This window comes from Ursus maritimus, unplaced genomic scaffold (assembly GCF_017311325.1).
Source record: "Ursus maritimus isolate PB19 unplaced genomic scaffold, ASM1731132v1 scaffold_20, whole genome shotgun sequence".
In the NCBI taxonomy this organism is placed as follows: Eukaryota; Metazoa; Chordata; class Mammalia; order Carnivora; family Ursidae; genus Ursus; species Ursus maritimus.
In genome coordinates, this window is record NW_024424453.1 from 33,396,697 (window position 1) to 33,421,075 (window position 24,379).

At 39.6% G+C, this 24,379-nt stretch overlaps 1 protein-coding gene across 4 annotated transcripts in view; it reads right to left on the reverse strand.

Moving 5' to 3' along the window:
* TBC1D5 (TBC1 domain family member 5) overlaps positions 1-24,379 on the reverse strand; it is a 571,386-nt gene that overhangs the window by 54,592 nt on the left and 492,415 nt on the right. For all 4 annotated transcript variants that reach the window (XM_040636853.1, XM_040636851.1, XM_040636852.1 and 1 more), the window contains 2 exons: positions 16,478-16,758; positions 3,928-4,091 (listed from right to left, as the gene is read on the reverse strand). In XM_040636853.1, the coding sequence (XP_040492787.1) occupies positions 3,928-4,091; positions 16,478-16,758 (445 nt within the window). The remainder of the gene's footprint in view (positions 1-3,927; positions 4,092-16,477; positions 16,759-24,379) is intronic.

A 24,379-nucleotide genomic window follows, 5' to 3' on the forward strand; every position in this document is an offset into this window, starting at 1 on the left:
ATATTAAATTTTGAATAATAATTTTAATTGTTTTTTGGTACAGAACAAGTCTACATACAGAGTTAGACTTACTCTAGTTCTATTTTTGCCTGACTTCTCAGTTTTAAGTTACAGTTATCACCGTAAAGAAAAGTAATTAATTAGTGTTGTAGACTAATCCATATGTCACCAAAATAGATAGAATGCAAATGAAACATGACTCCATATGCCTTTTTCATTTGTTCTTCCTTATTCTGGCTTTCATAGACATGTTCTCTGTACAGGCAGACATCTCTTCTAATTTATTATGCCAATACATCCTGTTTTTGTTGTGATTTTTAGTTATTATTTTTAATCTAAGATATATACATAACACTTTGAAGAGTCAAATGGTTCTATAAGGCCTGTTATGAAAAACAGTTCACACAGCCCCACCCTCCACTTCCTGCTCTCCAGAAGGAACCACTTTCAATTCTTTTACCCACTTTTTTTTTCATCTCGATATCTCTAGCTTATATTGCTACATCTTGATTTTTTTCTAGAGAATATTACACACTTATTTTTCACTATGGAAGATAAAGATTTAGGTCTACTGATCACTAGCACCCGCTCGCTCCCCTCATCACGCAAACACGCAGTTCCCACACCCAATCTTCTCCACAGAATTTTATTGTGATTTTTAAAAAAGTTTTTATTTATTCATTTCTTTATGAAAGAGTGAATCTGAGGCAGACTCTATGCTGAGTGCAGAGCCAAACAAGGAGCTCGATCCCACGACTGAGAGATCATGACCTGAGCCGAAACCAAGAGTTGGATGCTCAACTGCCTGAGTCGCCCACGTGCCCCACGTGATTTTGATTAGATTAATAGTCAATGGGCTTTCATTATAATGTTTATGTAAATTCTAGTCATGGCTCAGTTACAAGGCTTATCGTAACCTTTCTTCCTTTTTCTGACACTCTGTTTTTCTTCGGAGTTACAAATTGTCCTGTGTTTCAATGGCACAGTTTCTATAAAGTTATCATTAATTCAAACCCAAACTCACGCCCTAGTTTAAATCTCTTAACTTGTTCAAATATATTACTTGTTCCCCAAATAGCATCTTTCTGGGGAAAACTTTCTAGAACCTTCTGACTTTCTCCAACCTGGGCTGGCGGCTGCTCTCTGGATCTGCTAAATAGCTGTGCTCTACTTAGTCTTGGAATTCCGCATATTATCATTCTCAGGAATCTTTTTGTCTTGCTCTGATACTCCATTTCTTGTTCTCAGGTATTCCCCATCCTCAGTGTGTGTCCTTACTTTTGCAGATCACATCCTCCAGTGGATTCTGAGAATGGCTGCATGGGAATAAGGTTTTTGAATCTTGAATATCTGAAAGTGGCTTAATTCTAACCTCACACTTAATTAGTTTGGCTAGGTATTGAATTGAGGCCGGAAGTAATTTTCTCTTAGAACTTAAAAGGTATTCCTCCACTGCCTTGCTTCTGGTGTTCCTATGAGCAATTTGTAGCTATTTTAATTCCTGATCCTTTGATGGAAATATTTCTTTTCCCTCAACACTACACATTTGGAGGATATCTCTTTGTTCTCAGAGTTCTGACCTTTTACACTGATATAGCTGGGTGTGGGTTTATTTTTACTCGTGTGGGACTTTCTATAGACTTTTTCAATCTGAAAACTCAGGTCTTTCATTAGTGGAATGTTTAATTAATTGTATTTCTGATTATCTCCTTCCTTTCATTTTCTCTGTTCTCTCTTTCTGGAACTTCTATTTTTCAGGTTTTGAGCCTTTTAGATTGGTTCTCTAATTTTCTTCTATTTTTCTCCCTTACTTTCCATCTCTGTCTTCTATTTTGTTTTCTTGGGAAAGTTCCTCAATTTTATCAATTCCAACTCTTTTACTAAGCTTTACATTTCAGATATCATACTTTGATTTCTAATAGCTTTTGTTGTTGTTCTCTGAATGTTTTCTTTCTTTCTTCTTCTTCTTCTTCTTTTTTTTTTTTTCTGAAGCAGTCTTCCCCTACATAAACTGTTTTCTCCCGGTTTTTTCTATTTGCTTTTGCCAGTCTTTAACGAACAGATGCTCTCCTCAAGTATCTGGTGACCCCTGGCTGTCTTGCTCATATAAAGTAGTGTGAACTAAAAGCTAAGGGAAAGTTCTGTGTGTGGATAGAGCTGTGAAGGGTGGGTTCACTCTAAAGTGAACTGGCTGTTTCCCTGGAGAACACCTAAGGTCAGTACATTTGTGTGTTTTTAAAAATTTATAACTTTTATCTAGAGAAAACTCTTTTCATCTCCTGCCTGAAGGGACAGACATACTGGTATTCTGGGAAGCAAGTGGGGTAAGGCCTAGGGATCTCAGATTCGGTATTTAAATACATTCATCATTCCTTTTCCAGTAGGGTGTACTCATATGTGCCTCACCTCTCTCAGTCCAGAGACATTCTATTTTACCCTTTCCAGAGGAGTAAACCTCCAGTCTTCTGCCAGAGTGGAAAAGGGAATCTACTTGCTTCTTTTCTTTTCCTTTTAATTCCAGTACAGTTAACATACAGTGTTATATTAGTTTCAGGTGTACAATATAGTGATTCCAAACTTCCATGCAACACCCGGTGTTCATCACAAGTGCCCTCCTTAATCCCCATCAGCTATTTCACCCATTCCCCTAATTGCTTCTTGAAGAGCAAGTTCCAGCTTCACCCCATTTATAGTTCCTGAGCTTCTAGAGGAGTTTGCAATCTAAATCAAGTTGCTTCTTGGTTTTTACCCACTGCTGACTTAGCATTTAGTTTTCTTAGGATGCTAAGTCCGTTACCGCTTAACATCAGTTTTACAAGGAACAAACTTTTGTTACTATCTTTTCTCCTGTTTCCTAATTCCTTGAAGGTTTACCTTTAGCAACCCTGACTGTCCTTGGAGTGGAGGTTCGGAGGCAGCAGAGCTAACTGCTTGCATTAAAACTGCCATCCTTAAATGAGAGTTCCAATCGGCTCTTCTACAAATCAGAGAATCACAGTTGTCACGTGTGAAAGGGACCCCAAGAGACTATGTGGTGAACTCTTCCCTTCGGAGAGCAAAGTGTGCTGTTTCATTTGTAGATGACATAGTTGAAGGACCAAGAATCTGAGTGCCTTGCTCAAGGTCATGCCCCCATACAGACAGACATCACACTGCTATCTGTTCTATGTACCATACGTAACTGTCCCTCAAAGGTTTGAAAGTTTTGTTGTTGTTGTTGCTGCTAATTTAGAAATAGTAACAGCGAGATCCTTTTCTGTAATACCTTATACGTGCATCTTGTTCCAGCGGGCAGATGGATTCTTCCTATTAGAATATTAGGTGTTGAATTACCCATAAGATGTGGCTCACTGTTTTATTTTTTGTGAAGTTGGCGTAAAAACAATTTCAGACACAACCAGACTTTTAAAGTGGTTGATATGCTTTAGACTGTCCTTCTAAGCAATGTATACAAGGATCTTAGGGAGCAGCTATCAACGTACCATCATTTAAATGTAATTTGTATAACTTTTTAAAACAAGTGGTGAACTAATTACTTTTCCGGAAATAACTTAAAACTGAAAAAACACCGTGGTTTGTTTTATAAGTGTCTTAATCTATTATTTGGTATAATGCTACTTGGTACATTTTAGGAAAAAAAAAAAACAAAACACAAGCTTTGACAAAAAAGCATTTGCGGAAGAAGAAAGGATGGGGATTTGGGATTCAGCCTAAACTAATGCTGCTTTTTTCTCCCAGTGCAATGCAAACTGTGGCCTTAAAATATTACTAAGTTACAATAAAAGTAAGATATTTTGATGAAATTATTTGTTTTAGTTTGTAGACATGTTAAGAGCTTTATAAAACTCAGTACTAAAGACGTTTTAACACATGCAGTACCCTAGAGGAAGATGAAGGATAAAAGAAAAAGTGTCCTTAAATACTTACAGATTCTTTTCTGCCCATAGTTTTGCTGTGTGAGCGGGAACGGGAGATGTTGCTAAAAAAGGAATCCTTTTTAGTGGCAGATGACGGTGGGGAGCCAGTGAATTCTCTTCCTCCAGGCAAACTTTCAGTGCTTGGGGATGAACTGACGGTTTTAGAACTTTGTCCTGTAGGAAAAATTAAGAGGCAATAATGAAACACTAGACTCTTTCACTAAGCTACTTTATTCACTGTCTTTAATAAAGGATCAATATTACACTTCTTTGTTCACACTGTCAACATAAGGACACCGTGGAGTTATTAAAATGTACGCATTTTTACGTACCAGAATAGCTACCAGGTTTTTAGCACAATGAAGTGCTGCTATACTTTTCCACATGTAATTTATGTTACAATAGTCCGAGTGTTGCACACATATAAAAAAACTAAAAGTTTTAATTTTTAGAAATCATGGGTTAGATAACTGGATTTGCCCTCACTAAATGAATCATCGTTACGACAGAAGCCAGAAATTATTACACTATACGTTATACTATTAATATTAAAAAAATCTAAATCCTTCAGCGGTTTTTCAAAAGAGCGTCTTTCCTTTTCACTAGCTGCGCGACAGATATATGGGTCTCCCCAGCCTGTGGTAGCAGCTTCCGAAAAGTGGGACAAGGTGCTGGCTCACGGGGCCTCTCTCCAGACCGGTTCTTACATCGGAGTGGGGGCATCTGTGACCCCACCATCTGTTATTCTGCTTAGCAAATGACCGTTTCAGGGATAACACTAAGGTCAGCTCCCATTAGAATGTATCTCTGAATTATCAAGTCCCAAATTAGTGGTAGTATTGATAAGGTATTTACTGTCTTATATCTGACAGAAAACCCCTGCACCAAATAATTTTTATCCCTCAATTATAGAACTAGCTTACTAACATAACATTTTTGTTCTCTTTGGGAACACAAACATTTAGATCTTAAGAAAATGGAGTCGCCAGAACATGCCCCCAAAGGGAATGATGGAGTCCTTCATCTGGAGATCTGAAGGAAAATTTCTAGGCACCAGGAGAAGTCTTGCCTTGAGACAGAAGAAAGGACTATCAGACTTCCCTGCCCTTTCATGCCTTGTACACACAGAAGGGACAACACTGGTATGGCACTCTGGGCAAAAGGATGAGACACTCAATGACCCAGGCCTCACCTGGACAGCACCCAAGGTGTGCAGTCATTATTCTCACTCAACAAGGTTGTAGCCCGGAGGCTGGATAGCAGTTCTGAAGTTGTCTATAAACCTTTTAAAGTTTTTAACTGATGGGGATAACATCAATAATTTCTTTTGTTGCATTAACACTGAAAGCCCATCCTCAGAGGCACATTCTTAAATATACAGCTGCGGTGCCCTGCCCAATTTATTCTCCCAGCTGCTGGGAGTGTTGGCTGATGATGGTTCTTAGGAATTCCTCTTCTGGAAACAGCTCCCAGCTGAAGAGAGCTGCTCTGTCTAAGGTCATGTCCCTTCCCCCAGGGATTAGCTCCAATCTAGTGACTGGTTGGGGGAGACAAAGGATAAAGGCTGGCCTTCTTGCCTCAAGGCAGGTGACTCCAAAGGGCCAGCTCAGTCCCGGGAGTTCAGGCAGCAACTGCAAAGCAGTTCAACTCCTCCCTCAGCTCAACACTGCTCCTTTCACTCCCCAGATGCTGACCTTGATGGCACGCACTGACCCCCCCAACAGCTTCCTACCCATAAATCTTTGTCTCAAAGTTTATTTCTCAGAAATTCTGACTCATGACAAGTATTTACAATCATTTTAGATTCTAGGCATTTTAAATATACTAAATAAAGACCAAATTCTTAGGCCACCTCAGACATGCACATATTCTTGAGTTCATAACCAAACACCAGGGAACAAGCCCCATGCAGATGCAGCTTATGAAATGCCTACAAAAAGTCTGTCCAGCACTAAGAATGAGGGATGACCACAAGAGAGCTCTTAAAAAGTTCTTAAAATAGCAGTACAAGGGAAATACAGACTTGTATGTACACTAACTAACCTGTAGTCCTAGGTGATAAAAGCAAACACAGCAGTGTAAACAAGCATATTCTGGAAGCACAAAAGAGGGAGCATCTGATCCTGTCTTAGGCAATGAGAGCTACGCGCCCCATCTTAAAGCCTGAAGAGCAGGCGGTGGTGGTGGTGGTGGTGGTGGTGTGGCTCAGGAAGGGTCATCTCTGGCAGAGAACGCAGTATTTATCAAGGCAACTGGTAAATACTACTAGCTCCATCAGAGCCTTGACTGAATCCCTTCGAGCTTCCTACCATCCATATGTCATTGAAAATGACACCAATACTAGTGTAAAGTAACATTAAGTCCCAGAGAGTGCTTCTTTCTCATTTGATCATCATTTCACTGGTTTTCTGGGGGAAGGAGAGAGTCAAATAGATTCTTTCTAGAAGTTGCTGGTACCCTAAATCTGAGTTTATTTTCCCCCTTGGTCATCCAGCCCTAGGGGGAGGGAGGAAAAAGGATGGTGAGGATCTAAATAGAGCCAGCTACATCAAGAAGAGCACTCTGTCCTCATCCCGAGGACCTGGCCCTTATCCTGTCAGGAGATGATGGGAGTTGCTACAGATTTCGAGGAGGAAAGTAGCAAGAGGATTATAGCTTAGTTGAGTAAGGCATCTCCTCCTGCACTTGCCCACGCAAGAGATTATAAGGGCTTAACCTAAGGCTGTGATAGATTTCAGAGATGTTTACAAGGCAGAATTCCTCAAACCAGTACCTGCTGGGTCTGATACACCTAAGCTTGAGTCTAAGCCCAGTGGGTATCTGGTTGTGGGGCCCTGAACAATGCACTGACTCCATAAGCCATGGCTGTCATCTATAAGTGAGACGTCTGCTTCATATGTGCTTTGTACCCCAAGTGGGTAACGTGCATGAAAGGCGCAGTGTGGCTGAGCGTATCAGAGACTATGTGAAGCAGTCAGTAGACATAGACCATTACTAGCACAGCGGTGACTTCCAAACCTAGAGCAGGGAGTTTAGTATGCAGTACGGTGGGTTGCAGATTTGCTAGTCCTCTATTTACACATTGGCTGCACCTCCCACAGACTTCAGTGAACTAGCTCTAAGCCCAGGATGACCACACACCCATACATACGCCTGCCTGGTGGGAGGGCTGGCCTCCAGGACCTGCTCTACGGTCCCGCTTGTGAAGATGCATCTGCACAGAAGGGGTAGCTTGTTCTAAAGTGCACGAAGGTGCTATCTGGACTAAATATGGATGTGTGTAAGGATATTAAATCTTTCCTTTCTTTCCTTCTCCTCTCTAAAACATTCAGTGAAAGTTTTGTGTCCCATGTGCTATGTGTCTGTGGAGGTTATTTGTCAAGAGCCCAAGCTGACTGAATGAGCTTCACAGGCCTCATGAAGAGCCCTCACTACAGAAGGGCTCAGAGGGACGGAAGGGGGAAGCAGAGAAAATATTTATTGAGTGCCATGAATTATATTCTTGTGATTTTTCTCTCATTAAACTCAATGGGAAATAAGAACGGGGTGGGGGGTATTCCTACATGGACAGGCAGAACCCTTGTAAACTCGAGACCAGCCAGAGGAGCTGGACACAGGATACCCAAAGGCAAAATATTCAGAAGGCTTGGAAGCTGGGGGGGGGGGTCGCTAGTGGGGACGCATAGCTCAGAAGAGCAAGGGAAAGGCCTGGGAAGCCCAGTGGTGTGGCCACAGAAAGGGGATCACCTTGACTTTATTCAATGACTCAGGAGAAAATGAGATACATCTGGTCCCTATCTGGTGACATTTTGTTACCTCACAGACTTGAATGACAGCAAGAAGACTGATGTTTACATGTTAAAAACATACATCTTGGTGTCACAGGACAGTGAATGGAAGCAGGCTGCTCCTGAAGCCCCTGGGATAGACCTGCTGCAGCCTGACCACAGAGTCCAAGCACTGTTGGATGTGCCCACATGCAACAATGTGGATACAAGATATCAGAAGTAATGATTAAAAAAAGGAAAGACAGGTGTTGAGTTGGCTCTTCCATAATTTGATTCTGAAAACCAGAGGTATTTGAAAAAAACATAATAGTGCCACCATCATCACTCCCACCTGAGCAGGCAGTACTGTTGAGTCCTCATTGTGGGACAGGTGCTGTGGTAATTTCCAATGTCCCGCCCTGAAGCAGCTGTCCTTTTTTTTTTTTTCTTCCCAGACAAGAGGGTATGTAACCTCCCTACATCATCCAGCAAGGCATTGATGGAGGAAGAATTCAAACCCAGACCCAACTGAGAGCCCATGCTGGGCAAAGCTGCACTCCCCCCAAATAAGGGCTGTGCCAGGTGGGCTGTAGTACATATGACCTAAAGTTAAAGGAAAATGGAATGAGGTCTTTTGAAAGCAAAGGGCAAATTTTGCCCTTGTTCTCGGTCCAAATACTCATTTGCTCAATGTCTTCTGGAAATAAATGTTCTACAAAAATGCATTTTCTAGCTAACTGATGCATAATTTGTTTTACATATCATATGTTTCTCGGCCTTCTTGAAGTGATTATCCAGAACAGAATGGAACTATTTGTCCTGCTTCACAACTATCATTTCTCATCAAGAAGCAGAGTGGCCAACATAGGGTCATTCACGAGGATAGCGTTTGGTTTCTCAGTCTCTCTTCTCACTCCTGTGAGTAGGAACTCTTTGTCTATTACTATGTTCTACTCTAGTTAACTGGCCTCTCTTTTCGTTGTTCGACTAATTTGTTGCTTGTCATCTGCACTGGGGCATTTCTGTTAGTGCTTTGTTCTTGAAGGTCCAGAGGGGAGTCATCTCCAGACACGTGAGCTGTTACCGCGCTAATGTGACTTTCACGTTACTCCTCCGTTTAAAGTCTCTTTTTTTCCTAGAAGGAATTACAAAAAACTTAACAATGGTTACTCTTAGGGAAATGGGTTGGCAGAAACAAGTGGGAGGAGTAAAGAGAAGGTTTTTTCTACGTAATGGCTTTAATTAATTAGGATGGTCTAATGTTATATGTTTTAGTTTTACCTTAAGAATATCATCAGTGGGGGAGCCAGGATGGCTCAGTCGGTTAAGTGTCCGACTTTTGTTTTCAGCCCAGGTCATGATCTCAGGGTTGTGAGATCCAGCCGCATGTCAGGCTCCACGCTGGGGGTGGAGCCTGCTTAAGATTCTCTCTCTCTCCCTCTCCCTCTGCCCCTCCCCCCTTAAAAAAAAAAAAGAATGTCAATGATGGTTATCTGGGCATGGAGATCCTTTTCTCCCTTTTTTATTTTTAAAAACAACCTGACAAATGCTCTACAATGATACCTATGTGTGCATGTACGTATGTATATTCATATCTGCAACATAAATATGTACACACAAGTATAAATATTAAAAACGCCTATGGCAATAACTTAAGAAATTGAAATTTCTTTCCTAATGGTCCATTAAGTGATAATACTTGTATACTTCTGTTGTTGGAAATTCTAAATTCTCTTTGGAAGTAATGTGTGTGTGTGTGTGCGCGCGTGTACCCATATTTTAAAGCTTTGTGGTTCCTAAATATCCCTTGGAAAAAGTTTCTGGGGTAGGCGGGTAATTTCTAAAAGTAATTTTCAAGAAACTCTTTGAGTTAAGTCTTCACAAACAAATTCTCCCATGGCACATACTTTATGACTACAACCCGCACTGAGAGATATAAAACGGAACTTCTCAGTAATCTTGCAAACACTATTTATTGACTTAAATTGTGGGAATTCATTTTATAGTCAGCGTTTCCCTTCAAAAAAAAAAAAATAAAGCCCATACAATTGTGTGTTTAAAGGCAAAGACACAAATATAAAATCTCACGAAAACATATAATCAAAGAATCACTGAAAGTATTGATATTCACTTCATTTCTTGAAATATACTCCATTGCTTTGAAAAAAGATACCTGGGAACGTCTAACTGATAGTTTTATTTCCCTTACAAGTCTATCTACTCTTAAAATATTATATAGGGGAATTTAATGGGTGTGGCAGCTCTGAGGTTCTCCAGCTTGTAATATTACTGATCCTATTAAGCACAGATTGTTAGACAGTTTTTTGTTGCCACCACAAACTACTTCGGTTGAGTTCTACTTCCCCTTGCTTTTTGACACTCTGCAGGAAGTGTGCTGAGGAAAACACAAAGTGACTTCTCCAAATCAGGGCAGGCATTGTCTCATTTTCTTATCATCCTTGTCACAATCATCAAGCAGACTGAAAGCTCTTATCTGGGCTTCAGGTCTCATAAAGCAGCTGGAACCTTCCCTATCAGGCTGATACAATCTCTGTCAGGGCACCGCAGGCAGGAGGAATTCTGAGCTGGGTATCCAGAAAACGAGCTGGTCCCTGACTGTGTATGCTCGCCTACGCCATCTAACGCACAGGCTGATGCCCCAGCAACACGGTAAAGCCGAGAGCAGAGCCTGGCACACAGTAAGCACTGAACAAATACTGGGTGAATAGATGAAGAAGATGATCCTACCTATATAACACAAGCGATCCGAGCACAATGATGAAACCCCCTCTTTAAGATGCTATTAAAAAAGCAAACTGTTCCCGTGGCTCTGGTCTGTAGGAAAAAATGGACAGAGCAATAGCATAGAAGCAGAAGTCAGAGTAAGCCAGACAACCTTTAACTTTCTCTCTCCATAGGTATAAACTGAGATTCCACAGCCAAAGATCTACTTTGCTAACTTGAAACTAACTTTGGGATACCGAAACACTTGTTAAAAAGTTGCCTGGTGGGGGCTCAGATTTTTTTGTTTGTTTGGGGGGGTGGGGCAGAGGGAGAAGGAGAAGCAGCCCTCTGGGGGGGGTCAGATTTTAATTTCAGGAAACAAATTTTAAGTCTTGTGAATTCTCACCATATCAGATGATCACAGTATTATTCATTTAAGCACAATAACTGACAAGGTTTAAGAGAAATCATCTGGAAGTTATGTGCCTTTTTTTTTTGTCCACCCTACTGCACTCCTTCATTATATAGCTCACTTAGACACTAAGAAAAGTAAAGAGCAGCTCTCCATGCAATCCCCAAGCTCAAGAAGCCCTTAAAGGTCAACTGGTTCAGTTACCAAATATCACCAGAAACTGCACCTGTGAAACAGAATTATACATAGAAGATCATATCTTTCTATTGCCACAGTATTTTTTTAAGAAGTTAAGCTGATATACCACTCATCCTTCTAATCACAATGTATTGTTTTCTGTTAATTTATTAAAAAGTACAGATATTATGAAGACATATCATTATTAGAACAGCATTTTAATACTAGTAGCATGACTGTATTATGTGGATATTTTAAATTAAGGCAAGTGTGTGATCATGAATTTTAATTAATAGTGCTATTTTTAATCTGAATTTGAATGGGAGATTCTTTTTTTTTTCCCCAAAGATTTTTATTTATTTATTTGTCAGAGAGGGAGAAAAAGAGAGAACACTAGCAGGAGAAGCAGCAGGCAGAGGGAGAAGCAGGCTCCCCGCTGAGCAGGAAGCCTGATGCGGGACTCGATCCCAGGACCGGAGCTGAAGGCAGACGCTTAACCAACTGACCCACCCAGGCGTCCCTGAATGGGAGATTTTTAAAGGTAGTCTAGGCTTCCACTTAATATAGAAATCCTCTTTGTAGCATATTTTATCTAAAAGATTATATAATAAAAGATGAATGCAACAGCTTCAATATTTACACATTTAAATGTTCCACAGGAGGTGCTAAATGTGAATTACTGTTATTTTGTATTCCTGAAAAAAACCTTTTCTCTAGATTTTGAACAAATGGCTATGGTATTCAAATGTGATCTTTTTATTTTAAATCATTGCCAATTACTACACACAGAGATCTGTCACACTGGACTTTGATTCTGTTAATAAGATTCATAATACAAAGCCTGTACTTTTTTTTTTTTTAATACAAAGCCTGTACTTAAACAATTATTTCAAAGTCAAGTTACAATTCTCTTAGGTAAAATATAGTAAGTATTTCTGGCTAATACATATAATAATATGCATCCAAACTGCATATAAGTCATTTTCTCTCAGAACTGATGTGTTAAATACTGGCACAAAGCAACTATGCAACAAAAAGAACACCTCAGTGTGACCTTCCAAATGAAGCGTAGCACTAAAATAACCACAAAATATAGAGTGACCATATTTTGCAAGAAAAGAGGCTTGTGCAAACTTCATAGAAAACCCACATCACAGCCAGATTTGGCATCACCAAGGTATGACATGAGAGGGGACTTTTGTTCTGAACAACAGTGCCACTCAGTGGCTGAACAATGGTAGTGAACTGATCAACAGTATGAATGGAGGGTGGGCAAAAAGAAAAATGGAATTTTGGAGTAGGCAATGATAATGCTGCAGGCAAAGAGAGATACTACGTTGCCATGGTAACTGTACCTTGGAGGTCAGTTAGAGTCTGGACAGGAACAGAAACCTGAGCATCGCTTCCTGTAACTACATCGCCTGGATTTCATAAGAAAAAATAATTAGATTTCATAAAAAGAAAAAAAAATCAACTTTACTTTTTTTCATACTTAATACTTTTATCAATCTAATTACTAAAAGTACAGTAAAACAAAATACAATCTCAGAAAAATTCATATAAAATATTTTTTAAAGGCAATCATTTTTAACAAGTGTTCCCTCAAAAGCTTCTGCATGTTTTTCTTCAAGGAAAAAACAAGTTGCCCCTAGTCTAAAGCAGAGGATAACCTGAGCGATCAAAAGATTTTCCTGAGATTTCGTTATGCTAGAAATAGTAGGGTGGTATAATATTTTCTTTCTTAAAAAAATTTTTTTAATGCAAAGTAAGTTATATGCATTTATCAAGAAGCAGGCACTCTTTTGAAGCTGATTTCCTCCTGTAACAGAAATTATTTTTAACTAAACTTGAAACCAATTGCTTCAGTGATAAGATAAATACCTAAACAAGCTCTAATTTCATAGTAAGTATTGAAAAGATTTCATAAGTTACCACATGTACTTACAAATGTCAACATGTAAAAATAAATCTGTGAACTGCACACCCTTTAAACTTGATATACTTATTATAGGCAAGATTTCATTCACAAATTGGACCTATGGGAAATGCTCAAAATAAAGAAGTGTTCGACTTCCAAGGAAATGGGGAGAAAGGGAGTGCATTTTAAAAATACAGGAAAGAAAGGAAAAGGAGCACAACAAGAAATCCTTGAAGAACTTGGGTACACTGCCATTGAGAAGGAAGACTTTTTGGTTCTCTGATTTCCTTCCTGGATGACCAAGTTCAACACCAGGCACAGTCACTGTCAACAGAATCAGCCTCGCAGCATCTGAAGGCCTAAGCTATTTTGAAGTTAACGAGCTAAAGCCTTCTTAAAAGACACCATATTTTCCATGTTTGATGATGTAGGATTAACAGACTTCCTTCCCTTGTAGCTTTTATACAACAGTAAAAAAAATCAATTTTTGAATTACGTAAGCTACCCTCAGTGCCTTGACCACTTGCTACAATTGTAACTGACAGCACAGCCAGCTCATCTGGAAATCACTGGGTTGTAATCATATCGTCTCCATCAATTAACAGTACATACATTCTATATATCTGTATCTCCTGTAACTGAAATAAAATCTATAAATAGGTACACACTCCAAACAGCAATAAGCAGCTTTTAGCAGAATTTATCAGGTCCTGAATCTTCATAATATAGTTAACTCTCTGTTCACTGATAAATGAAGTGTCCATTTTCTATGTATTTGGAGGAGATTTTCAATTCTATGCTTGCTACTCATTTTTCTCTGCTGCTTCTGGATCACCTATTAGTGTATATTTAGAGACTGAAAACTCATTTTAATATTAAATACCACCAGGAAAATTACGGAGGAACATTTGTGCTCCCTCTTCTTTCTTTCATGACCCTGTTCCCAAGACATATACAAACTACAGTTTGCATTTCCAGCAACATATATGTGAATTTTGGGTTTCCAATACAACTGTTCCCCTACATAAGCACAAATCATCAAGAGCTAACTAAGCTATGAAGACTATAAGCATTTTCATTTTTAGAAAGAAACCATTTTTCCAAGCAACTTCCAAATTTCCCAGCAGAGTACACTAAAAGGGCTGATTGGTTCTCCCTCCTCAAAGGCACCAAGTAGAAGACTGTTGTGAGATCGTTAGAAGCCATATTCCAACACAAGCCTCCTGACAGGCTGCAGACTGTGCTCACCCATCTCTGGGACCAGGGGACACCCTTGCAGATTTGTCACTGTCACAGCACAGCAGGATACTTGCATAAAGAACTAATGTTGGAGAAGTACTTTTCCTTGTAGAGTTAACAAACACATCTTGATAGCTGTTTGGAGCTGGGAGACCCCCCCTGTCCCCCGGGGGCAATACAAACCTCTTACTTCAGGGTGAGGAAGCAAGTGGTCAGAAGGCTTCTGGACTGTGCTTACAGTTCACTTCATGGGTGAGTCAATGAGGGAAGAGCAGCAACCTATACTGGCTTCTACAGGCATCACCTGCTCTCTCTGCCTTTTACTCTGTTTCATTCAAACCTTTATGCAGGGAGGGGCATTAGCAGGGATATTTATCTTTAAGATGAAGGTAGACAAGCTTTTCATGATTGACGTGAGAAGAATGAACCAGAAATAAAAAGAAGAGTTGCCAAACAAGGAGACTTTCTCTCAGCAGAGGGATCAGTTACAAGATACCCTAGTGATACTCATGTTCCAAATACTTTGCTTAAGTGCTCTGCTGTCTCCTTATAACTGGGGACCTCCTTCTCATCAATTGTTCCATCCTCATGCACTTCCTTTCTCACTTACTGTGATATTAATACTTGACATTTCCTTAGAGATACAACTTTATACTTCTACAGTCATTTGGCTTGGTTCCTCAGAAAATTTAAGCTACAGCATTAAGAGATTCTCTGACTCATTTGCCTGCCATCAGTTAGAATTACTACTGACTATGGCTTGTTATCAAAGCAATACTGAAATCATATTTGGTTAGAACAATAAAACAGTACAATTAAGAAATATACAAAATAACATTCATTTCCATTCTGAATGTGGGCATGTCTCCTGACATTAAAATACATTTACAATGTGTTAATGATCTGAAGTCCTCTTTTCTTTAAATCATCTACATTAAAAAGAAAACAATGTAGTTTTAAACAACATAATCTGATGTAAGGCAAACTGAATATTTTAATAGAAACTTATATACTAACTATATAAAGTCTAATACTTCCTATAGGGAATAACAGATAACACCATGTAATGGAAGAATACACATATACTCATTATTGAATAATACTCACTATTTTGTGCCATTGGGGAATAAAGTTCATTTAATTTAAGCTTACCAGTTGAAATGCCAACGATTTAAAACTTTTAATAATTTTGGATGCAATCTTCTTAAAGAGAGTATATGGAACATGGTTTAAGGTCTTCGTATTCACCCAATAGCACCATGGTTATTCTCAACACCAGTTACTGAACATGGCTACAACAAGTGATCCCTTTAAGACATGAATGAGGCATGGGTCAGGATATCTGTCCTGACACTAAATGGCCACAGACTCTGTGCTTTGTGAGGTCCTAGGATTGAATTTTGTAGATCTTCTGCCATCATGTTACTATATTCTGCTTCTATAGTATAGATAGCAGAGTCCCACCACTAAAAATAAATGCAGCTGTTTCTAATCTGCTATGAATAGGGGTACTTAATACATAGCTCTCTGTAAATCATGAAAAATAAGAGCATAAAGGTTCTGAGTAAGAACCTGAAGGGCTGTCTTATGAGTAAAATACATGTGGGAGATGAAGCACCGCAAAGGCCATGACACAGAAAATGTGCCTGCGCCAGGCAGCAAGGATGTCACTCTCTGCAGCGCCAGCCATGCCCTCACTCTTCGGATGACAACTCGGGATGATGTGGTCTCTCACGTTTCCTTTGCTCTGACATTCTACAGCCCTAAATCTTACTGTGTAGACTCCCTTATTTTGGCTGCTTGAGGTTTGTTTAGCTTTTCTCCCCCGCCACCCTGCCCCCCGTAAGGGTCTAGTTGATCTTCCTCAGGGGTACAGCAGCTGGATGAACAGCGGCAAGCCTAGGGGCACGCTTTCGCCAACACCAACGGCGTGGAGGAACGCTACTGACTAGTAAAGCCCATGCTGTTGGAACTTCCCATTTCCGATCCTCTTCTAGCCAGAAGCACCATGACACACATTAGCAGGATCACAGTCAACTGCTTTCAAGTCCCGCGTTGTGAGACTTTGTGCCATACTCTACGGGCACCCATGGCACTCAAATGCAAGTATACTAGGATGTGTTAAAGAAACACCTTAACAAACTACCTCATAACATGTTCCTATTAAGAACAATATAGTATCTGATGTTCCAACTTAAAAAGGATCTAATACAACAGACTTTTTACAATTAAGTTTCGCATTAATTTCTATTTCTCAGAGGTTGGTTCCTCATAGGCAGGTGAGGAAATCCCGTCTTCAGATTTATTGGTATTTTTTCCTTACCTTTGTTCAACTGCACGGGCATGCTTTCTGATTTCATCAGTCTCTGCTGCTGCTGCTGCTGCTGCTGCTGCTGCTGCTGCTGCTGTAAATGGTGCCTGGGGACCTCTGCTAAGGTCCTGGCGGGAACCACAGCAGTGGAAGAGCTGCCACTACCTCCTGCTGGTACAGGGCCACCCGTGCTGCCTGGGGCGGTCATTGCTGGAGAAATCAACTTCCTTCCAAAATTAATCAGGCTATTAGAGACCTTATTTATATTCAGGGGAGCACCTTTGGCATTGGTCCTGTAAAAAAAAAAAAATTAGGTGGAGAAACATCATCTAAGTTAGAGGACAACCCTATTTCACATATTCCATTGGTATAAAAATATATCTTACCTGCTTTGAAAAAGGCCATTCACTAGATCAGCTATACAAAGTGAGAAGTGAGAACTTAAAAGTGATCACAGAATAATAAAACAACAAGATTCTTCAAGAGGTAGCATATGGAAAAAGGTCTTTTTACTTTTCATTCATTCATTCAACAAATGGGACTTATGTTGTGCGAACACTGTGCTAGGTTCTGGGGATGCAATTGTTCAGAACATAGTTCCCCTCTCGGAGTTTCCAGTCTAGTAGGGAAGAAACATATAATCACATTAATGAAGCAAGGTTGAAACCTGTGATGAGGACTCTAAAGCAGACGTACGGGGCTGGGAAGGCGGCACCTGCGAAACGAAGCGGATGGTAGACTTCCCACAAGCCCTGACCTGTGGGTACTAGGCCACATTTAATCTGATTTTGAAAAAAAAAAATGTGAAAAGTTATATAGAATCGCCTAGTACCTGAGAATTGCAATCCACCTTCACCACCCTGACCAGCCCTGGCTGTCCATAGCCTCCTTCCCCACTGCCCTGCTTTACTTTTTTTTTTCTTATTTATTTGAGAGAGAGAAAGAGAGAGCACAAGTGGGGTGGGGTGAAGGGGGGAGGGGGAGGGAGAAGCAGACTGCCTGCTGAGCAGAGAGCCTGATGCAGGGCTCTGTCCTAGGACCCCAGGATCATGACCTGAGCCAAAGGCAGACTGGATCATGACTGAGGCACCCAAGTGCCCCCGTTTTACTTTTCTTGGTGGCACACTGCATCTTCTGACACACTGTCTATTTTACTTGATGGGTTATTATTTGTCCATCTCCTCCAATTCCCATTCAAATGAAAGTTTCATGAAGACAAGGATTTTTGTCTCTCTGCTACACTGCCATTGCCTAGCTTATAGCAGATGTTTTGTAAATATATATAAATATAAATATTTGTTAAAAGGCAGCTGCACCTACCTGTAGTCTGAGTCTTTCCACCCTTACAGTGAGGAGTCCTGCTGCTAGCCATGGCCAGCCTCTCTATTTGTGCTCTGGATCCTATCCTCTGATCTTTCCAGATTGTTGCCCCTGCACTTCCCTCTCCTGAATCATCATTTTCTCCTTCTCTGTGTATCATTCCCATTAGCATACAACCATGGTGTGTGTGTGTGTGTGTGTGTGTCTGTGAGCTTGTGCATGCGCATACGTGCGCACACCCACACAAGCTTATACTTTGAACCCTCATTCCTTTCTAGTTAACCATCCCACTTCTCTCCCTCCTCACAACATATTTTTTCAAAAAGCTGTCTTACGTGCTACTTCTGCTTCTTTGGTCCCAAGCCCACTACGGTCTGGTTGTGGCCTCCTTGCCGTTGCTCAGAAGCCTCTCCTCCCCGACCCCAGTGACCTCCATGTTGCAGAGCCGACCGCCCACTCTTACTCCATCCTCCCCTCAGCAGCGGCGACCTCCCTAAGCGGCCCTCCCCTCACACACTCCTCGCCCGGCCGCCATGCTGTGCCGGCATCTGTGTTACCGCTGTCCGGCAAACAGAGGACACAGGAAACATTCGTTAACGGAATGACCACTGAATGACTACCTCCCAGATGATTCATAATCCTGAAGTATCTCAGGGACATTATCCTAAAGACCAGATATGATTATAAATTATTTTAATTGTAGGAGGTAGTCTAATTCCAGGACAATACCAAAGTTTGTATTTTTATTGCCCCAATCATTAATAGAAGCTTATTTTCTTTAATTTTGCTTTTTTTTTTCCCAGAAAAGTAGAAAATGAAAATCAAGTTTGAGGGATACATTTACTTGACTGGAGTTAACTTGAATTTTACTATCACTTCCTTCTCTCAGATCTACCTGGCAGCTCTTATGTAGTCATTCTATGTTTAAATAACAGCTGTATCCTTGGCATTGCTAGATACAGCTCTAAGACAGAACTGATCCATAGTTCTGTAATAAAAAGAACACTACGCTTCCTCCTTTCATAAAGTTCTTCTCTAGTGGTACTAGCTAATATTATGGGCTAGGTATTGGAGACTTACATTACTTTGGAGATAGGACAAATCAAATTTAAAACCTGGAATTCAGCTTTATAAGAGAAAAAGCTATTCATTTACAACTCAATGAAATGGGAAAAAATCATTTTTCAAATGATTCTTTTTGCATCAAGTTTTATCTTTAAAGAACTGAGCTACTTAATGCCCTTCCAAAAATTATTGAAAATAACATTTCCTAATGGAGATAAGGATATATAGTGATTATGCACCACTCACTTCCAGTTTCCCGCTGCTTCCTAATGAAGTACAGCATTCTCAATTTACAGATGCTACAGCTTGCAACAGAGAAGGCACTCAATACATGTTTATTGAAAAAAGAATGAATGAAAAGAACTCGTAAGTTGTGGATTAAGTAAGGCATTCACCTCTGACACTATTGTACTCAGCGGCCTGTGTGCATTCCCACTTCTTGTGTGTGGCAGTAGGAAGAAGAGCTCTCATGATACTGAAGTTCTGCTACATTTTCGTTTTGCTTGTTTGCAAGTCAAGATTCATAATTCACAGATATGAAGAAGTTATAATGTTGTTACCCTTTTTTATAAACAAAAATGTACTAGTCAAATTCCCACACTGCCAGTTGTAAAATTTATATGTTGATAAAAGTACTAAGAAACTGCTAGAGCGTTATCAAGAGAATATGGTTGATGCATCTTCATTACTACTAATAACCACAAAAAAACATATAGATCAAGCCCATGCCGAGCAATTTTTCATCTGAATAGCTCTTAAAAGGGGATGAACACTGTTCTCCTTTTCTGAATATTTTTTGTTTTCAACCAACTTCCCCCTCATCCACTACCCATTGCTTCCAGAAGAATATTTTCTTTTCAAAACAACTACTGAAGGTGACTCTACATCTTTTCAGATATAAACAATTCTAAACCATATACTTCTAGGGAAAGCACACTACCCACAGTCTGTTTGTTTTGCAGGATGACAATTTTTTGGCCAAAGGTAGCTAACACAGATCTTAAATATCAGTAGCAGCATTCTTTATAAGAAATCGTGATCAGTTTGTAAGAATTATTTCTGGCTGTGATGTACACTATTAAGTCATATGTGCTAAATTAATGAAAATTAATGCAGCTGTCGGAGATCTGATGGACATCCAGTACTGGGTTGGACTAACAATGGAGTGCAATGTGTCAACAGTGTTGAAATAAATAGAGGACTCTTGAGTTAACAAGACATTAAACAAATCTAATGGGTAACTAATTTTGTGTAATCAGTCTTTCATTATTACTATCTAATAAATACTATTATTAAATAACAATAAAAACAGTACCATATAGGAGGGCTTGTTTTAAAATTGTTGCCAAGACCCTACTTTTGGCACAACCGCATTTAGCAGGTTAAATCAGTAGGAATGGGGCATTTTTCTGAGGATTCAAGAAACCTCAAAACACCTATATCAGAACCCAATCTGGCTTCACTGTTGGGCCCCTTTGGATCAGTTTCTAAAAGTCTAAAAATGGGTGGTTCTTGTTGCCTCTTTCTACCCATTTGATCTCTTGCAGCCTGGCTTTCTACCGCATACTCTAACAAAAGAACTTCTAGTGTCTCTAGTGCCTTCTTAATTGTCAGAGTCATGACGTGTTTTTTTCAACTTCTAAAACTTTTCTAAGCTTAAACAAACAAACAAACTAAAAACATTATCACATGATTACCTATGTAAAAACTTTCCACAACGGTGGAGATTTTCCTTTCCTGTTATCCAAACTTTGACACCACCCCAGGCTTTTACCTTTCTATCTATGGATTTATTTTTTAGGTCTGATATTTAGTGTCTAATATTTGTTTATTTCACCCCTTTTGCGATAAAATTTTGTTACATGCTTGTTTATATTTTTTTCAAAGAGTTTTCTATTTATCTGTATTTATTTTTCTCTATAATCTAATTTATATTTTCCTTGTTATTTCCTTTCTTGTGTTCCCAAAGGTCGAATGCTTGGTTTATTCATTCATTCATCCACTCATTCACTTATTCATTCCCTTTCTTTCCCAATAAAAGCATTTAAAGCTATACATTTGCCTCTGATTATAGCAATAGCATCAAAGTTTCTCCCACACATTTTCTAATGGCCCATTGGCTCAACTGTTATTTAGATACATTTTAAAATTTCAGATGGTTGGGTTTGTTTATGTTTAAATATAACACCCGTTTTGTTTTATTGAATAAAAATAGAAATATCAGAACAGTGGAAGTAGGGGGAATGTTCTAATTTTTCAAAAGGACTGTAGAAACCACCAACTGGAAAACAGACTGGCTTATTCAATTTTTTTTTTTTTTTTTTTTTTTTTTTTTACTAATTATTTGGAATGGTTGTAGTTTATTACAAGTAGCCGTATGGTTCACTAAAAACAAGTAGTTCTAAGGCAACTTTATTTCTTATCTGAAGTGTTAAAGTCTGTCCAATTTATCAAGATATGTCAGTGCCAGTGGGATATAATGGAGGATAAATGTGTGTCCAGTTATAGTTGGAGAGCTGTACCTCAGGTTTATTGCTGAATGTTCTAGCACCCAGCAAGGCCTTCTGGTGATGACATTTGTCTCACACTTGGTTCACAGACCTGCTCTGCTCACCAGTCCTTTTATTAAGGTCATAATCTTCCTTCTATCAGCAAGCTGCACAACTGGGGAGAGCTGTGTAGCTGCTCTCTGGACGGAAGTTTCCCTATCTTTAAACAAAGAGGCTGAATTCTATGATATTTTGGGTCCCTTTTAGATAGAAAATTCTGTAATTTTGTGACTTGAGGAAAGAGAACATTTGCTTATTGAATCTGAGACACCTAATCTATCAGTTAAAAAAAATCAAAATTTAAAATACTCTCAACAGGACAGCACAAGTTAAACAGATAAATTTAACAAAGAGAAATAAAAGTTTAAGCACTTAGGTTAAACCTTTTTACAACTATGAATTGCACACAGAATAGAGAGGCATGGATTAACATGAGTTCGTATTAAAAAACAGACTCCCAAACATCAGTGTCTTAGTTTGGTCTATAAGGCTAACATGAGCCCGCAGAACACTGCTGGAGAAAAGTAAGATTCTTAGCCTGCACTAATATTAAATGAGTGAACGTCTAGTTTCCAGTCTGGCATGTAAGAAGCTTAGACGTTTCCATGCTGTCCTAACAACCAGAAAAAGTTGAACTGAAAAAAAAAAATCAAATTTTTCTTAGACCCCTGAGAGAAGTGAGGTCACAGGGCAAACTGCTGTCCCCAAATTAGACAGAGTGGCAGGTGACTACAGAGCATCAGGATTTACTAGGGCAGAAACCCACAGGAAGCAGAGCTGGAGTAGGGAAATCTAAAGTGCAACTGACAAATTACTAGGGGGCTCAGTGTCAACAAACTGGGCAGATGAACAACTCCAAGGGCACCCGGTCACACAGGGGGCAGCCCACAGTTCTGAGTTTTACCTCTTGGAGCTCTACCAGACTTTCATGGTGAATATGAGAGAAGAACTGTGCGTACAACGGGTGGAATGGAAAGGAACCAGTCTGAAATACACCTGAGCATTCTGTTTTTCTTAACATTGTCTGCCCTCAGGAGAAACTATTTAACCAAAGTCTAACCTGCTTAGGTTTTATCAGAGCCTAACTGACCTAAGGGAAGGGAAACACCCAACCCCAAACCCCTCTAGCCACCCTGTAAGAGGCACGTGTGACGTTCACAGTCTGAAAGCACCAGCTCACAAAAAGCCTGAGACCTGTTCATAGGACTACAGAATGTTTCCTCTCCTCCCACACTGCATCACCACATCACTAGAAGTCTACATATAGCAGTTACTTTTACCCACTACATTATATCCAACTATCAAAAAAAAATCGTAAGACTTACTAAAAAAATAAAAAGACACAGTTTAAAGCAACAGAGCGAGCACCAGAACCAGACTCAGATACAGCAGGGATGTTGGAATTATCAGACTGGGAATTTAAAACAACTATGATTAAAATGCTAAGGGCTCTTAAATAGATAAAGTAGACAGCATGCACGAACAGATGGGAAATGTAAGGAGAGAAAAGAGTTCTAAGAAAGTAAAAGAAAAGAAATAATGGAGATAAAAAGTACTACAACAGAAATGAAGAATGTCTTTGTTAGGCTTATTAGCAGACAGTCTACAGCTGCGGAAAGAGACTATACACACTTATGAGGTTGAGGATGTTTTAACAGAAATTCCCCAAATTGAAAAGCAAACACAAAAATGACAGAAAAATACCAGAACAGAATATCCAAGAACTGTGGGACAATTAATAAAAGGTGTAATTTATGCATAATGGGAATGCCAGAGGAGAAGAGGCAGAGAAAGGAATATTTGCAACAATAACACCTAAGAATCTCCCCAAATTAGTGTCAGACACCAAACCACAGCCCCAGAAAGTTCAGAGAACACCAGGCAGGGTAAATGCCAAAAAAAGTATACTTTGTCATATCATTTTTAAACTACAGAAAATCACAGATAAAGAAATAAATCCTGAAAGAAACCAGAAGAAAAAATAACTCTTACCTATGCAAAAGCAAAGATAACCAACTTCTTAGAAACCATGCATGCAAGAGTGAAAATTTAAAATACTGAGAGAAAAAAAACCCACCAACCTAGAATTGTGTACCCTGTGAAATTATCCTTCAGAAGTAAATATGGTATCTGTATATAGTAAAATATATTACCCTTAATAGTAAATATAAACATGTGACTAGAAATACTAGGTGAACACTGCAGAAGCCAACTGTACAGCTATGGCAGACAGCTTTTGGTGAGGCATTAATTTCTGTCAGAACTGAGATGGGTGTTTATCAAATGGAGTGGAACAGTGGGGAGGTAGGACAGCTATGCTGGAAGAGGAATGGCTTAAAAAGCCAGGGAGCAAGTCTTACAATATCATGAGGGCTGCCATGGGGGAAAGCAGTCCTTTATGGCGTGGCTTTAAAAAACAAAATGGGTTACAAAAGTCACAGAAAACAGTTCAAAAAGAAATCCTTTCTAATAATTTAACAGGTTCTATTTGTTTAAAATGAATAATCTGGCAACATTTTGTAAAATGTATCACAACTGAAAGAGAAGAATTACAAGAATAAAGACTATGAAAGAGAAAAAAAAATAGTAAGTGCTCCAATTCTGGAACTGCATAAAGGATGGGAAAATCACCTTCAGACACACAGGCTTCCTTGTCCTGGCCTGGGGGAGGGACAAGACTAGATGAAAGGCCCTTTCCAGCTCTAAGAGTTTACGACCTGCACTGCCAAATGGCTTCTGCCATCACATTCATTATATTGTTGAAATGACAGGACAAAATGAGAGGCCTGTACAGAAGTCTAGGCCCTTAAGAAATGCCGACCAAACCCCATCTTCAAACTTAGGGGCCCATCTGTTTGCCCTGCCTCCTTATCTCCACCTTTCATTTCTACTCTGTTCTCTTTGCCCTTCCTTCCTCTCCATGTTTATCGTCCTTCGGTTTTACTCTATTCTTCCTCCTACTCCCTTTTTTTGTATCATA